This window comes from Gorilla gorilla, chromosome 4, assembly GCF_029281585.2.
Source record: "Gorilla gorilla gorilla isolate KB3781 chromosome 4, NHGRI_mGorGor1-v2.1_pri, whole genome shotgun sequence".
Taxonomy (NCBI): domain Eukaryota; kingdom Metazoa; phylum Chordata; class Mammalia; order Primates; family Hominidae; genus Gorilla; species Gorilla gorilla.
The window spans coordinates 185,174,793-185,190,665 of record NC_073228.2 but is presented as its reverse complement, the minus strand read 5'-3'; the positions used below and the strand labels follow the sequence as shown (position 1 = coordinate 185,190,665).

The following is a 15,873-nucleotide window of genomic DNA, read 5'->3' as shown; positions in this document are numbered from 1 at the left end:
AAACAGAAATGAAACAATTTTCTTTTTCCAGCTGGGAGCAGTAGGCTGTAAGGTAATATTTTTAGACATAAAAGGAGAAAATATTTTATTTTTAAAATCTGACCAAAATGATCTTGAGCCACCTATCACTTCTGATACACGTGGATCACACGGGTGACGAGACAGGAGAAAACTAGGGGAAACAAGTTAGAAAATAAACTGTATTACCTTCTCCTATCAAAAAAGGTCTGGGGCTAGAGCTGGAGCCTCAAAATAGGAGGGATAATAAATACAGGGTTTTACTTTGTGCCTGACTTTTTGAAAATGGGACGGGGGGCAAAACCTAGTATTGAAGCAGGTAAGTGGGTTCTTTCCTTGTTACAGCAGATGAGGGTGATGAGGAGCTCTTGGAGTCCTGGAAGAGAGAGCAGTCTGTGCTGACAGAGTTAATGAGAGGAGAGATCGAAGAGTGACGGGGTCTGAGGAGAGGAGATGGCCTCCCAGACCATGAGAACTAAAGGTTGTGATCAATTTAATCGTAGTCTGTCCAAACCAGAGAGTCCTCAAGTATGGTATGAGAATCCTGGGTGTGGGGCAGTGAGCTCATTTCTGCTCTTGAGAAGTGTAGGAGATGCAGCAAGGTTCCTGCTATCAGGAGACCTGCAAAGATGGAAGGAAACGTTCCTCTAAGTTATTACTTGTCTCACCTCCTCCCTCCCCCAGACGAAGGGGAAAGATAGACACCTCGGGGATTTGAATTAGAAATAGCCCTTTGGAGGGTTTTTTTGTTTGTTTGTTGTTGTTATTGTTGTTTTCCATTTTTTTTACACAGCTCCAAACAGCCAACTGAAATAAAAATAGCCTTTAAGAACAAGGAGGTTTATCCTGTATAGCGATTCCCCCTGCTGAGGTTTGTGCTTAGGCCTTCCTAGCTTTCTCGTCTCATCTTTTTTCTTTTTTTTTGAGTTTTGCCCTTGTCGCCCAGGCTCTGGAGTGCAGTGACACGACCTCGGCTCACTGCAACCTCCACCTCCCAGGTTCAAGCAGTTCTCCTGCCTCAGCCTCCAGGGTAGCTGGGATTACAAGCATGTGCTACCACACCCAGCTAATTTTTTTATATTTAAAAAAAATTAAAATGTAATTTTAATTGTTGGCCAGGCTGGTCTCGAACTCCTGACCTCAGGTGATCTGTCCACCTCGGCCTCCCAAAGTGCTGGGATTATAGGCAGGAGCCACCACGCCCAGCCATCTCCCCTCATCTTAAGGGACCGAGATCCCAACTTAGAGCCCTTTGGTTGACAATTCCAGCTGGCAGTAAGCAGAGTCCTACAAAGATAAGGAGGGATCCAGGTGGCCTGGAGAGGATCCATGGAGCTCACATCCCCTTTTTCTCTGACATTTCTTAGGCACATGGAATCCCTTCTACTCCTACAGCAAAGGATGTGATTTCTCAGCAGGCCCTGGCCATTTCGCCTTAGTGTGAGCAGAGAGGACTGCCCTTCATCCCTCATACAAATTTGAGCTAGCCAGCCCCAGGGTTCCATTCTGACCTTTTTCGCACCCTGGTTCATATGAAGTCCTCTCTCCAGTAGAAAGCTGAGAAAATGAAACTTGGGTCATCTTTTGTTTCTCTCTACCATCTAATGCTACTTTAAATCCTTTGACAAGGAGGCTAGAAGCTTGACTTCTCCCTGCATTTCTTTTTTTTTTTCTTTTTTTGAGATGCAGTCTCCCTCTGTTGCCCAGGCTGGAGTGCGGTGACGCAATCTCGGCTCACTGCAACCTCTGCCTCCTGGGTTCAAGTGATTCTCCTGCCTCAGCCTCCCAAGTAGCTGGGATTACAAGCGTGCACCACCACGCCCAGCTAATTTTTGTATTTTTAGGAGAGACGGTTTTGCCATGCTGGTCAGGCTGGTCTTGAACTCCTGACCTCAAGTGACCCACCTGCCTTGGCCTCCCAAAGTGCTGGAATTATAGGCATGAACCACCGTGCCCGGCCATCCCTGCATTTATTATAGTCCTGTCTGGACCATCCCCTTTCCACAGCCTCTGACTCTGTATCTGCCAAAGCACCCAGGCCTAGCCCACAGTCCATCTCCCAAGGAAGCCCCAACAGACAACAGAATGCTTTCTGGGGGACTGCTAGACCTCAGACTTCTGCCTAAAATTTATGCTGAATCTTTATCAGGAAAATAAACATTTTTTTAAAAAGTTAATGACCAGGCTGGCCAACATGGTGAAACCCTGTCTCTACCAAAAAAGACAAAAATTAGCCAGGCATGTAGTCCCAGCTACTCGGGAGACTGAGGTGGGAGAATTGTCTGAACCCAGGAGGCGAAGGGTGCTGTGAGCCAAGATGGCACCACTGCGCTCCAGCCTGGGTGACAAGAGTGAGACGCTGTCTCAAAAAAAAAAACAAAAAAAAAACCGCAAGTGATCTCTGATCTCTTTGTAAGATTTGTTCCAGGAACTGATTTAATTTCACAGCCGACCTCACTAAGAGTAGGACAGCACCTATACTTGTACTCCTGTTTCCTGGTCTCCAAACTTTTTGTGCTTAATTTTTTTTTTTTCTTTTTGAGACAGGATCTTACCCTGTCACCCAGGCTGGAGTGTAGTGATGTGATCATAGCTCACTGCGGCCTCCAACTTCTGGGCTCAAGCGATCCTCCTGCATCAGCCTCCTAAGTAGCTGGGACTACAAGCGTGCACCACCATGCCTGGCTAAAATTTTTAAAAATTTTATAGCGATGGGGTCTTACTGTGTTGGTCTTGAACACCTGAGTTCAAGTGATCCTCCCACCTCAGCCTCCCAAACTGCTGGGATTACAGGTGTGAGCCATGCTCAACCAAAGAGCTCCTATATACAGAGGCCAGTTCTAGACACTGGAGTGAAGGAAGTAGTGTAGGGATGAGAGAGACCTCTTAGTCATAAGGTCTTTAGTAAGTACTCAGTCCCTCCTTTAGTGCCACTTCGTAGGAATCTTGCACCACCACCCCCAGCTAAATTTAGGGTCCCCCTAGAGACCTTCCTGTACAGCATCTCAGCCTTTGGCTTGACTCATTTGTCTTGATTACTGCAGTGGCTTCTTAACTCTTCTTGTCTCTAGTTTTACTCCTCCAACCTAGCCTGCACCGTGACAATAAATGCGTTTTTAGCAGGTAGCAATAAAAACTTGTCCTAAAAAAAGAAGCAGTCTAGGCAGGACAGTGCTGAGATCAGACTTTTTTTGTTGTTGTTGTTGTTGAGATGGAGTCTCACTTTTATCACCCAGGCTGCAGTGCAGTGGCATGATCTCTGCTCACTACAACCTCCACCTCCCCGGTTCAAGCAATTCTCCTGCCTCAGCCTCCCGAGTAGCTGGGACTACAGGCACGTGCCACCAGGCCCAGCTAATTTTTTGTATTTTTAGTAGAGACGGGTTTCACCGTGTTAGCCAGGATGGTCTGGAACTCCTGACCTCGTGATCCGCCTGCCTTGGCCTTCCGAAGTACTGGGATTACAGCCGTGAGCCACTGCGCCCGGCGGAGATCAGACTCTTAAAGAAACTACTCTAGGCTTCAGGACAAAATCCAGATCTCTTAGCAGCAAGGCCTTCCAAACTAGGGCTCCTTGACCCTCAGGGGTTTCACTCCCTCCTAAGGAGCCCTCAAAGCTATGCCTACCTTACCTCTGCACCTACGCTGATCCCTCTGCCTGGAACGCCCTTCCTTTAACTACTTGACCTTTACTTTTCAACCCATGAGGCTGGCCACCAAAATTAGAATCTTCCACAGGCCAAACCCTCCACTGGGTGGTGAGAATGCAACACTTAGCAGAAACAGAGCAGTCCTTGTGAGGAGACACCTGAGGGATAAGAAGAACCAGTATACACTACACCACCGCTGTGAAAGCATGAAACAAATGTGACCTAGACCTGAGGGTCCCAGAGGCTTCCCTGAACAGGCAACCTAAGCTGAGACCCCAAGAAAGCTTAGATTGAACCGAGAGGGTTGGGGAGGGATGTGATGGGCCTTCCAGGCAGAACAATGTGTGTTCTGTGTGGGAGAGAACTAATGAGTTTGGAGGAAGAGGGGAGGCCCAGTCTGGCCACAAACACAAGAGTATGGGACACGCCAGAGGAAGCCACACGGATTTTGCAGGGAGACAGTAAGGATTTTGGTCATCATCTTAAAGTACGTGGGAAAGCCTCCTGCCCAGAGTTTTAGCTGGCAGTCAGCAGGCCCTCTGGTCCTGGCCACGCACCTTTCCCTTAGCCTCACCTCAGCATTCAAGGGAAAACCTGCCACCGCGCAAGCCCTCCAGGGTCTGGAATGCTGGCAGGAGGGGATGGATGCCTCTGCTCCTGGAGAAAAGGGCCTCTGGCAGGGATGCCTGAGGGGCTGGTTCCAACTGTACAGGTCCTGTGGACTCCTCAGAAAAGGAATGGTGAGATGGATTTTCATAGGAGAGCCTCTCCAATTTCTCCTTGGGACTTTTTTTTATTTTTATTGTTTTTTTTTTGAGACGGAGTCTCTCTCTGTCGCCCAGGCTGGAGTGCAGTGGCGCCATCTCGGCTCACTGCAAGCTCCGCCTCCCGGGTTCACGCCATTCTCCTGCCTCAGCCTCCCGAGTAGCTGGGACTACAGGCGCCCGCCACCACGCCCTAATTTTTTGTATTTTTAGTAGAGACGGGGTTTCACCATGTTAGCCAGGATGGTCTCGATCTCCTGACCTCGTGATCCGCCCGCCTCGGCCTCCCAAAGTGCTGGGATTACAGGCGTGAACCACCGTGCCCGGCCTCTCCTTGGGACTCTTACCTTGTATGGAATGGAAGTGGTGCCTCTGGGGTCCCAGACACGGGAGAGAGGAAGCAGCCCAGGGGCTGGGAGAAGTGGTGAGACCCAGAAGAACGGTGGACCCAGTCAGGAAGGGTCCTGCCAGCAGGGCGTGGGCCAGCCTCGGGGTCTTCCCCAAAAGGCAGGTAGGAGCCTCCAGCAAGCTTCCCACCTCCGTGAGGCTGGAGAAGAGGCCCCCTGAATGAGAAGGAAGAGGCCGGCAGGCCCGGCGGGCGCAGGCACAGGTAGACTTCTGGTGGGAAAAGCGTGACTCAGCCTCCTCCAGCGGCTGCAGGACGTCCCCCCGCTAGAAAGGGCCGGGCTCCCTTTGCTGACCCAGAGTCAACCCAGCGATTCCTCCCGGGGAGGCGGGGGGCCCCGGCCCCGGCCCAGAGCGCATGCCTATGCCGGGAGCTGGGCGAGGACGGGGCACAGCCACAGCTGGGTGCCCAACGGGAAAGGCGGCCGTTCCCCCTCAAGCTGCACCTGAAGGGGTCCCCAGGGTCGAGGCCACTTCTCCTTCGGCTCAGGGTTGACCTTCAGTGACCACTGTGGCCTGCGGGCATCCCCTGGGAGGGACGGAGGGGGTTGGAGGAAAACTCCAAAGGGAAAGGCCGAATCCTGCAGGGTCTGGTCGTTGGAAAGCCAACCATACAGTCAGCCCTCCCTCTCCTCGGGCTGCCATCGTCATCCGGGTCCACACGGGCTCTAAGACAAAACCCCAATTGCCCCCAAGGCCCCATAGGAGGGGCGCTGCCAGAATCGCCTATTTTTAGTGAAAGAGAACCGGGCCGGGAGACGGCGGCAGGGGGCCGGAGCATTCCCGAGGTCTCGGTCTGGGTGTCGCGAGGCAGGGAAAGAGGGCGGCCCCGGAGCGGAGCGGAGCGGGAAAGGGGGCGGGGCAGGGTGGGGTCGGACGTGGCGATCTCCCGCTTCCGGGACAGGGACCCGCGGCGCGGCAAGGTCTTTTCCTTGTGCGTGGGTGGGGACCTGGACTCCCTGTGGAACGTTTAAGAAAAAGAGAACCGAATGAGGTTTCGCGAAAGGAAAAAAAATGTAACTGTGATCTAGTGCTGTTGGCGGCCGCGAATGGAGAAACCGCGTGTTCTCGAGGACAAATTGGAACTCCTCGGCGTTTTAGGTCCCCAACCCGGGAACCCCTCGCACCGCGAATCTCAGTCCACAGCGGGAGGCGGGTGTGGTCGTTCACCTATTTGTGCCCGAGGGCTCAGGGAGGCGCTGGCATGACCCGAGTGGGGGGCAGCAAGCTGGTTAGCGGGAGGGTGAAGGCAGCGGTCTTCCACGACCACCACAATCACCTGGGTAGGGATTGAGTCCCGTATTGGAAAAGCGAAAGAACAGTCAGCTGGGGGTGCCAAGGAGGCAGGTGATGTATACAAACCTGGAGCCTTAGGATGGTCCACAGGCTGCGGAGGACCACAGCCAGGACAACGTCCCGGAAAGCCCAAGGGAGACTGCGGCTGAAGGCAGGGGAACCTGCAGAGGACCAGGCGAGCAAGCTGTTTCAGGGAGGGATCCTGGCCTTCTCTGCACACCTGGGCGTCTACAGCCTCCGGCAGCTCTGCCACCGTCCCTCGCCTGTCTTCTGCCTTTACGCAGGCTTTCTAGCAGACATTGCCAAGGTTCTTCTCCAGGCCTTCAAGGCCCTAGGTTAACTGCACCCTCCATTTCCCTGCTCTGTCCTCAGCCCCTCCACACTCCAGCTCAGTACGCTGGCACTAACTCTTCCCTCCGATTGAAATATTTTTCCCCCATTTGACTTCCCTCCACAGGAACATTATTCTCCCATATACCCGCAGGGCTCTCTCCGTGTCTCTGTTCCAATGTTCTCCCCTCTTCGCATACCGTAGGAAGTAAACTGCAAATAAAACAAACCAGGGTCCCCCCTCTGTCTTGTTCACATCTGTGTCCCCAAGACCTAAAATAAGGCCTGGCACCCAAGAGGTGCTAAGTTTCACAACATTTACTCTGCCTTGTTCAGGGCGCTTTACATTTGCTTCTTTACTTTCCACACCACCATGTAATGTAGATACTAATATTATTTCCAATCTCATTTCACAGATGAGAAACGAAAGTTGATAGATGTCACAAATAGAAAAGTATATACTTAGGTATAATGCCCCCTTTATTTTGCATAGATGTTGGTGGCTGCTATCATCCTGATCTGTGCCCCTGTTTAAAACTACTTGAATAGACATGGTGCCAACACTGTCTCTTATAGTCAGAGATGGGTGAGAATGGGAGCCATTACTTATTTAAATTCCTGCGGTCGGGCGGAAGGCAGAAGGACAGTTAGGTATCCGTGTTCCACCGCTTCCCTGTCTGGGCACGTCCTTCAGGGCACAGTTGGACCCCCAGACCCCTGGGCTTTTGTGTACGCTGGCTGGGCCCAGAGAGAGCTTTCCACTAGATGTCCCCAGAAGTCAGAACCTTAAGGTCCTCCTTTGGGCATTTCCGTTTCTGCGAGAGCTTCCCGTGTTCTGGCCTAGGCAGGAACGGATTGGCAGTCTAGCAACACACAGGGCAATTTTTACTTTATTATTTTATTGTATGTATGTATTTATTTATTTGAGTCGGAGTCTCGCTCTGCTGCCCAGGCTGGAGTGCAGTGGCGCGATCTCGGTTCACTGCAACCTCCGCCTCTCAGGTTCAAGGGATTCTCCTGCCTCAGCCTCCCGAGTAGCTGGGATTACAGGCACCCCCCACCACGCCTGGCTAATTTTAATTTTATTTATTTATTTATTTGGAAAGAGGTTGCATCATGTTGGCCAGGCTAGTCTTGAACTCCTGACCTCAAGTGATCCACCCGCCTCGGCCTCTCAAAGTGGTAGGATTACAGGCATGAGCCACCGCGCCCGGGAAAAAGAGACCAATTTTTTTAGTTCATCCAGAGTAACCCTCTCCTGCCTTAGTCCAGCCTGGACTAAGTCCTTCCGAAGTTGGTGTGCATCAGAACAAAAACCTCGTGAGGGGAGAACACCCTCCGGAAGCACAGTTTTAAAGTTTATTTTTAACATTTTAATACTCTACTTTTTAAATTGCCCATCGTTACCCACGATAGTGAAATGAAAATTAAGCTCCCCTGGGGTTGCCCCGTCAACCCTCCCCGCACCAAGTGGAACAGGCGGAGCTCGAGCTATGCCACATAGGGGCGGGGAAGCAGCCAGGCGGTCCTCATGGGAATGTGCCGTACACTTCACCTCTTTCGCTTCTCGCTCTACATCATCCCTGAGAAGCCTTTTTAAATACTTGAATGTGCTTGTTTCAGAGTGTATTTGTAAAGTGCAGTCAGATTTTGTTGTACGGAAGACGGGACTGTGATGCCGTGCAATTTCCGTCTGCCTTTTGCATTACATGGCGCCGCCATCTTGAGCAGAAATGTATCATGGGGCTCGCCATTTTGCATGGTCGAGCGGGTATTTCCGGTTCCGGCGGGGGGCTTTTCTCTCTCTCTCTTTCACTGCAAGGCGGCGGCAGGAGCGGTTGTGGTTCTAGTTTCTCTAAGCCATCCAGTGCCATCCTCGTCGCTGTAGCGACACACGCGCTCGCCGCCGCCATGACTGAGCAGATGACCCTTCGTGGCACCCTCAAGGGCCACAACGGCTGGGTAACCCAGATCGCTACTACACCGCAGTTCCCGGACATGATCCTCTCCGCCTCTCGAGGTACGGACTAAGGTAGATTTCAGGACCCGAGATTGCAGGGCTGGGGGATTCCGCGTGTCGTGTAGGGGATTCCGCGTGTGGTGTGGCAGGCCGGTGGCGCGCGAGTTGGCGGGGACTGACAGACTTCTCTGCCCCATTGTGAATTGGGGCGTGCGGACCCGAGCCTAGGCCTCAACCCGGGCGAACCACATTGCAGATGAGAACCTACGTGTACACCAGCTCGCAGCTGCTAGGAGGGTTGGAGAGTTGGAAACTTTTAAAATATCTTTTGCCTTCTCCTTCGTCGTGTGGCCGGGGGCCTACGGGCCGGGCGGGGCGGTGATGACCCCAACATGCCATCTGAGTGTCGGTGCTGAAATCCAGAGGCTGTTTCTGAGCTGCCGCCCGGCCCAAGGCTCGTGGGGAGGCAGGGAGGCAGGTGGACTCCAGAGGACCTCGTGGCTCAAGTCTCGGCCTACTTTTTCTGCCCCTGGTTCTCCCCGTCCCTATCCTTGTGTTCCTGACTGCGTTTAGACGCTTCTTGTGCTTCCGCTTTGCTGCTACACTGTTAAGAATTGTCTGACTTTTGAATCATGTCTGGCTGTTAATCGTAAAATTTGTTGAGTGGGACAGGTTTCAGTAAAAGCATCCAATCCTGTAGCGCCTGAAGTGGCTTTTCCAGCATTCATTACTACATTTCTGTCGGCCCTCAGAGGTAGGCATAGGAGGCCCCAGCTACTCTACAGCCACAAACTGCTGTGCATTTGGTTGCAGAGAAGACACAAAGTGGCTGTTGAGTTCGTCTGAGTTTCAGGAAAAGGTGTCTGTATTTCTGGCACCTAAATTAAGTTCTCAGGATACAGGCCGGGCGCGGTGGCTCACGCCTATAATCCCAGCACTTTGGAAGGCAGAGGCGAGTGGATCACTTGAGATCAGGAGTTAGAGACTAGCCTGGCCAATGGTGAAACCGCATCTCTAGTTAAAAAATTAGCCAGACGTGCTGGCAGGTGCCTGTAATCCCAGCTACTTGGGAGGCTGAGGCGGGAGAATTGCTTGAACACGGGAGGTGGAGTTTGGAGTGAGCCGAGATCATGCCACTGCACTCCAGCCTGGGCGACAGAGCGAGACTCCATCTCAAGAAAAAAAAAAAAAGTTATCAGGGTACAGTTTACCTCTACGTGCGTTTTTAGTCTGGAATAGAGCCACTCAGTCCTGGTCTGTAACTGCTCTTGTCTGTTGTTTCCATCCCTCCTTAAGCGTCCTTAGTTGTTGTTAACCCACTCATGACCTTGACACTTAGTGAATTATCCAGTGTGTTAACAAACGGGCTGCAGGTTCCTCACTGATTTTTCTTCTGTTTTACCTCCTTTAGATAAGACCATCATCATGTGGAAGCTGACCAGGGATGAGACCAACTATGGAATTCCACAGCGTGCTCTGCGGGGCCACTCCCACTTTGTTAGTGATGTGGTTATCTCCTCAGATGGCCAGTTTGCCCTCTCAGGCTCCTGGGATGGAACCCTGCGCCTCTGGGATCTCACAACGCAAGTAGCTGCTCACTTAGCTCTGGGGCCTTGGGAAAAATCTGGGCAGAAATGAGGTGGATGCAATTGGCTGGTTTCCCAGGGGAGATCCAGTCCATTTGGGAACTGGAAACCAGAGCACACCTACAGAAGATGTTTGGCCTCCCTCACTTTAAATAAGTTACTCAGCATTGCTGAGGAGTGTGGCTGAACATTTTTGCCAGGTGCAACAGTTCTGAGTGGGCAGCAGTTTGAACATGTTTTACCTTGAAAGCTCAGGTAATTGGCAGGTGGAATTAGAGGGTCCTGGTGATGACAGATGGCATTGTCAACCAATCCCCAAGTGGGAGTGAGGACATGTCCTGCAATTCTGAAGGGATTCTCTGTCACTTGGCTCTTCTCTTTCATATACTCAGTCACTTGACTCTGTGATCAGAGCCAAATCCAGGGTTGTATGAGTGATGCAATGAGACAGAGACAAAGCCCAGGAAATGAGTCTGACCATTGAATGAGAGTGTTTGCTAAGTCTGAGAATGACAAACTCCTCCCTCTCAGGGGCACCACCACGAGGCGATTTGTGGGCCATACCAAGGATGTGCTGAGTGTGGCCTTCTCCTCTGACAACCGGCAGATTGTCTCTGGATCTCGAGATAAAACCATCAAGCTATGGAATACCCTGGGTGTGTGCAAATACACTGTCCAGGTAAAGTGAGCCATCTCCTAGGATCTCTTCCACCCTCTTAACCTTTGCCTTTTTTTTTTTTTTTTTTTTTTTTTTTTTTTTTTTTTTTTGGCGACAGTCTCACTCTGTTGCCCAGGCTGGAGTGCAGTGGCGCAGTCTCGGCTCACTGCAACCTCTGCCTCCCGGGCTCAAGGGATTCTGGTGCCTCAGTCTCCCGAGTAGCTGGTACTACAGGTGAGCAGCCACCACGCCTAGCTAATTTTTTGTGTTTTAGTAGAGACAGGGTTTCACCATGTTGCCCAGGGTGGTCTCAAACTCCTGGGCTCAGGCGATTTGCCTGCCTCGCCCTCCCAAAGTGCTGGGATTACAGGCATGAGCCCCCACCTGCCTATCTTTGCCTTTTATTTTTTTTTTTTTTCTCGGAGACAGTTTCGCTTGTTCCCCAGGCTGAAGTACAATGGCGTGATCTCGGCTGACCACAACCTCCGCCTCCTGGGTTCAAGCAGGTCTCCTGCCTCAGCCTCCCAAGTAGCTGGGATTAGAGGCATGCGCCACCATGCCCGGTTTTGTATTTTTAGTAGAGACAGGGATTCTCCATGTCGGTCAGGCTGGTCTTGAACTCCCAACCTCAGGTGATCTGCCCGCCTCAGCCTCCCAAAGTGCTGGGATTACAAGCGTGAGCCACTGTCCCCCGTTTTCTTTGCCTTTTTGAAGTCTTGTCTGGGCTGGGCTCACACCTGTAATCCTAGCTCTCTGGTAGGCCAAGGTGGGAGGACTGCTTGAGGACAGGAGAGCAGCCTGGCCAACACAGTGAGACCCCATCTATTTAAAAAAATTTTTTATTTATTTTTTTTCTTTTTTGAGATGGATTCTGGGCTAGATCGCAGATTTGGGATCGCAGATTGGGGGCTGGATCGGGGATTTGGGGATGGGTGGGGGGCGGTGAAAAGGTGAAAGGGACTTGCCGCAGCTCAGAAGCCGATGGTTGGGTGTCTGAGAAGATTACAGGCGTGTGCCACCACGCCCAGCTAATTTTTGTATTTTTAGTAGAGATGGGGTTTCACCATGTTGGCCAGGCTGGTCTCAAACTCCTGACCTCAGGTGATTCGCCCGCCTCAGCCTCCCAAAGTGCTGGGATTACAGGCGTGAGTCACCGTGCCCGGCCTTATCACTACTATTATGTTTTGTTTTGTTTTGAGACAGTCTCATTCTTTCGCCCAGGCTGGAGTGCAGTGGTGCGATCTCGGCTCACTGCAAGCTCTGCCTCCCGGGTTCACGCCATTCTCCTGCCTCAGCCTCCCGAGTCGCTGGGACTACAGGCGCCTGCCATCAGGTCTGGCTAATTTTTTGTATTTTTAGTAGAGACGGGGTTTCACCGTGTTAGCCAAGATGGTCTTGATCTCCTGACCTCATGATCCATCCACCTTGGCTTCCTAAAGTGCTGGGATTACAGGCGTGAGCCACCACACCAGGCCCCTATTATTATTATTATATTTTTTTTGGAGATGAAGTTTCACTTGTTCGTTGCCCAGGCTGGAGTGCAATGGCACAATCTTGGCTCATTGCACCCTTCACTTCCTGGGTTTAAGCAATGCTCCTGCCTGAGCTTCCCCAGTAGCTGGGATTACAGGCACCCGCCGCCACACCTGGTTAATTTTTGTATTTTTGGTAGAGACAGGGTTTCACCATTTTGGCCAGGCTGGTCTCAAACTGCTGACCTCAGGTGATCCACTTACCTCGCCCTCCCTGGGATTAGAGGCGTGAGCTTCTGCGTCCAGCCACCATCTCTAAATTTTTAAAAAATTTTCTTGTCTGGAATCTAAAGGGATTCTATTGAGCTTAAAGGTTTGGGTTCTTGGTTTTTGAAAGGTGCTGCCAGCCATCATCCTACTGAGGGGTAGGGCTGGGAGGTCTAGCATTTCATGGGATAGGACTGTTTGCCCTTATTTCCTTTTCATCTTCTGTAGGATGAGAGCCACTCAGAGTGGGTGTCTTGTGTCCGCTTCTCGCCCAACAGCAGCAACCCTATCATCGTCTCCTGTGGCTGGGACAAGCTGGTCAAGGTGAGCGTCAAGCCAAGGCAGGGGCGGCTTTACCAGTCAGGGTGTGCTCCCAGGTGGTCATGCACTCCAAGTCCTGTGGAAAGCTTTACAGATTCCCTCAGTTGACTCTTTCTCTTGTCACATGGTCTGATGTCCCTTGTAAGTCAGCACACTGCATTGGATATGTGTTATAATCTAACGTGAAGTGGCCAGGACATGTTACTGAATGAGAAATGGCTACCGTATCCAGAAGTGCCAAGCCCTTTTTTGTTGGGCCTGACCCTAGCTCATCAAGAGCTAGGATGTTCACCTGTCAACCGCACATCTATGCAGGTATGGAACCTGGCTAACTGCAAGCTGAAGACCAACCACATTGGCCACACAGGCTATCTGAACACGGTGACTGTCTCTCCAGATGGATCCCTCTGTGCTTCTGGAGGCAAGGTATTTGGGGACAAGGCGTCTCCTACTCAGTGGAAGACAGCGTCATGGAAGGAGCACTTAGCCAGCGTCTCTAACGTAAAATGGCAAACATTAGCCAAGATGGTTTTAGGAGGATAATGAGATAATGGCAATCTGAGAATATGTTTCCAAAGATTACTTTCAGCAAATGACAGTTAAGGCATACTATCTGGAAGAAAAAGATGATTTTCTATAAGCCTGTGGGTTTTTTTTGTTGTTTTTTGTTTGTTTGTTTTTTGAGACGGAGTCTCACTCGACCGCCAAGGCTGGAGTGCAGTGGCGCGATCTCGGCTCACCGCAGCCATCTCCCGGGTTCAAGCAATTCTCCCATCTCAGCCTCCCGAGTAGCTAGGATTACAGGCACCCGCCATCGCTCCTGAGTAATTTTTGTATGTTAGTAGAGACAGGATTTTACCATATTGGCCAGGCTGGTCTTGAACTCCTGACCTCAGGTGATCCACCCACCTCGGCTTCCCAAAGTGCTGGGATTACAGGCATGAGCCACCTCACCCAGCCTAAAGTTGGTTTCTTGAAGCAGTTGATGAGATTGGGATCCTGGTTTTCAGAAATGATTGGAGTGAATTATGTAAGTTGGGAGGGGTTTTTTGATGGGGTTGGTAAGGTCTTACGTTAAAGGAAAGGTATACAGAGATAAATATTGGTACTTGAGTCATTAGCTTTCAAAGAAGCCTGGGGTAAGGGAGGAAAGGTAAGAATTGATTCTGACAGAATCTTCAGATGGGCAGAATTAACATCTGGAAGAGGTCACAGTGTCCTGATTTACCTTACCTGTGTCCAGGATGGCCAGGCCATGTTATGGGATCTCAACGAAGGCAAACACCTTTACACGCTAGATGGTGGGGACATCATCAACGCCCTGTGCTTCAGCCCTAACCGCTACTGGCTGTGTGCTGCCACAGGCCCCAGCATCAAGATCTGGGTGAGTATGGGTTACAATTAACTGGGTACCTGGCTGCACTCTGAGCCCTGACAATGTTTTGGTTATTATATATGCCATCTGACTCCCACCTGGGAGCTAAGCTTTCTCAACCTCCACGTAATTGACATTTTGGTCTGGGTAACTCTGTTGTGGTGTGCAGTCGTGTACATTCCAGGATGTTTAGCAGCATTTCCAGCTTCTACTAGATGTCAGTAGCAAACCATCCTTCCACTAGTGGCAACTGAAAATGCATGTAGGCATTGATACATGTACCCCAGGGAGCAAAATCTTCCCTTTTTAACTTGAGAATCTTGAGGGGCTTTTAAGAGGGGACTCTCTGATTGGTAAGTCTTAAGGTTGCTTTTGCCCTGTTCCCCAGGATTTAGAGGGAAAGATCATTGTAGATGAACTGAAGCAAGAAGTTATCAGTACCAGCAGCAAGGCAGAACCACCCCAGTGCACCTCCCTGGCCTGGTCTGCTGATGGCCAGGTAAGTGGGTCTGTCCTCTCAGGTGATTCTGCTTCCAGTTAATTTTCTCCCTCTCATTCTGTTAGTGTATCTAGTCTGTCAGACACAAGAGCAGTGTCTTTGGCATAAAGTGAAATGACAAGCCAGGTTGATGAGGATGCCCTCGTTTGCCATGCCAGTGAATGTGTTTCTGCATCAGAGGGAAGACTGATGTGGAACACAGTGGCTGTCAGCCTTCAATTAATACCTTAATTAATCTGACCAGTTTTCAAATGTCTAGAGCCTTATCACCAGCTGTTTCTTTCTCAAGGAATACATAACCACCACTTACAATCTGGCTGTTAAAATGAGAGCGGTTTCTTATAGTCTACCCAGTGTTGCGGCACATGCCTACTGGAGGCTGAGGTGGGAGGATCTCTTGAACTGCAGGGGCTTAAGGCTGTAGTGAGCCAGGATCGCACCCCTGCACTCCAGCCTAGACAGTGGAGCAAGGTGGATGGATCTCAAAAAGAGCCACTTGTGCTGAATCTAGTGAGACTGCAGAATTTATGCCAGCCTGACCTGTCACTGTCATTTCTTCCCTGCAGACTCTGTTTGCTGGCTACACAGACAATCTGGTGCGAGTGTGGCAGGTGACCATTGGCACACGCTAGAAGTTTATGGCAGAGCTTTACAAATAAATTAAAAAAAAACTGGCTTTTCTGACTTTTAGGTTTTTTCTTATATGCAAAACTCCATTCTATCTACATTGCTTACACATTAAGTTTGCACTAGCGAACTGGATGCAAGGTATGGACTAAGTAAACAAGGCTTTGAGGGGGAAGGGGAGCTGTCCGTCTAAGTTCTCAGGATTGGGGTAGCATCAGGTGGGATGTTTGTGAGAAGTCACATAGCAGTTTCCCTGAACTTAAACCCCATCAGCGTCCTACATACCAGGTGCAGATCATCAGGGCCTACCTTCAACCTGGGGAACCTTCTTGAGGGAAAGAACTGATTATTTCAAAGTGGTTGCAGTCAATTTTTAGAAAAAGCAGACTCTGCAGGTCCAACCCCTGACACGTAAGAGTGGAAGATGAATCCTCATTCCTCTAAAGATTTGAACATAATTCAGAAAACTTAAGCTTCATGTTAGCAGTCTCTGTCAACATGGTCTTTGAGGAAAGTCAAGGGTTTTTAATTCTTTAAGCAAGGCAGTTCTCACCAGAAGAACTTAATTCAAAACTAATTTATTCCTCAGGTTAAAAGTTTTGGGGTGGTTGGTCTGGAAGCATTCATAAATAGAACCATAAAGTT

At 50.5% G+C, this 15,873-nt stretch overlaps 1 protein-coding gene, 1 long non-coding RNA gene and 2 other non-coding genes across 4 annotated transcripts; 3 read left to right on the top strand and 1 right to left on the bottom strand.

The window, feature by feature from the left end:
- Window positions 1-58: 58 nt before the first annotated feature.
- On the bottom strand, window positions 59-5,050 carry LOC129533607 (uncharacterized). The gene is made up of 2 exons (XR_010134027.1): window positions 4,780-5,050; window positions 59-639 (listed from the first exon to the last, which is right to left on the bottom strand). It is a non-coding gene; the product is annotated as an uncharacterized lncRNA (long non-coding RNA).
- A 587-nt stretch (window positions 5,051-5,637) lies between these two features.
- RACK1 (receptor for activated C kinase 1) lies at window positions 5,638-15,277 on the top strand. The gene is made up of 8 exons (XM_004043173.5): window positions 5,638-8,483; window positions 9,835-10,006; window positions 10,541-10,688; window positions 12,635-12,730; window positions 13,043-13,153; window positions 13,971-14,111; window positions 14,491-14,601; window positions 15,168-15,277. The coding sequence occupies exons 1-8, from the start codon at window positions 8,072-8,074 to the stop codon at window positions 15,231-15,233; spliced, it is 1,257 nt and encodes a 418-aa protein (XP_004043221.4). The 5' UTR covers window positions 5,638-8,071; the 3' UTR covers window positions 15,234-15,277.
- Window positions 8,796-8,863, top strand: LOC115934828 (small nucleolar RNA SNORD95). The gene has a single exon (XR_004070570.1). It is a non-coding gene; the product is annotated as a small nucleolar RNA SNORD95 (small nucleolar RNA).
- Window positions 10,288-10,366, top strand: LOC115934801 (small nucleolar RNA SNORD96 family). Its single transcript, XR_004070546.1, has one exon. It is a non-coding gene; the product is annotated as a small nucleolar RNA SNORD96 family (small nucleolar RNA).
- Window positions 15,278-15,873: the final 596 nt, after the last annotated feature.

What these genes read in the sequence shown, in the direction of transcription:
- RACK1 (XM_004043173.5), top strand. Translation starts at nt 8,072, where the DNA reads ATGTGCTTGTTTCAGAGTGTATTTGTAAAGTGCAGTCAGATTTTGTTG. An exon ending in CGCCTCTGGGATCTCACAAC is followed by an intron (nt 10,007 to 10,540) that starts GCAAGTAGCTGC and finishes CCTCCCTCTCAG; the next exon opens with GGGCACCACCACGAGGCGAT. An exon ending in GCCCCAGCATCAAGATCTGG is followed by an intron (nt 14,112 to 14,490) that starts GTGAGTATGGGT and finishes CCTGTTCCCCAG; the next exon opens with GATTTAGAGGGAAAGATCAT.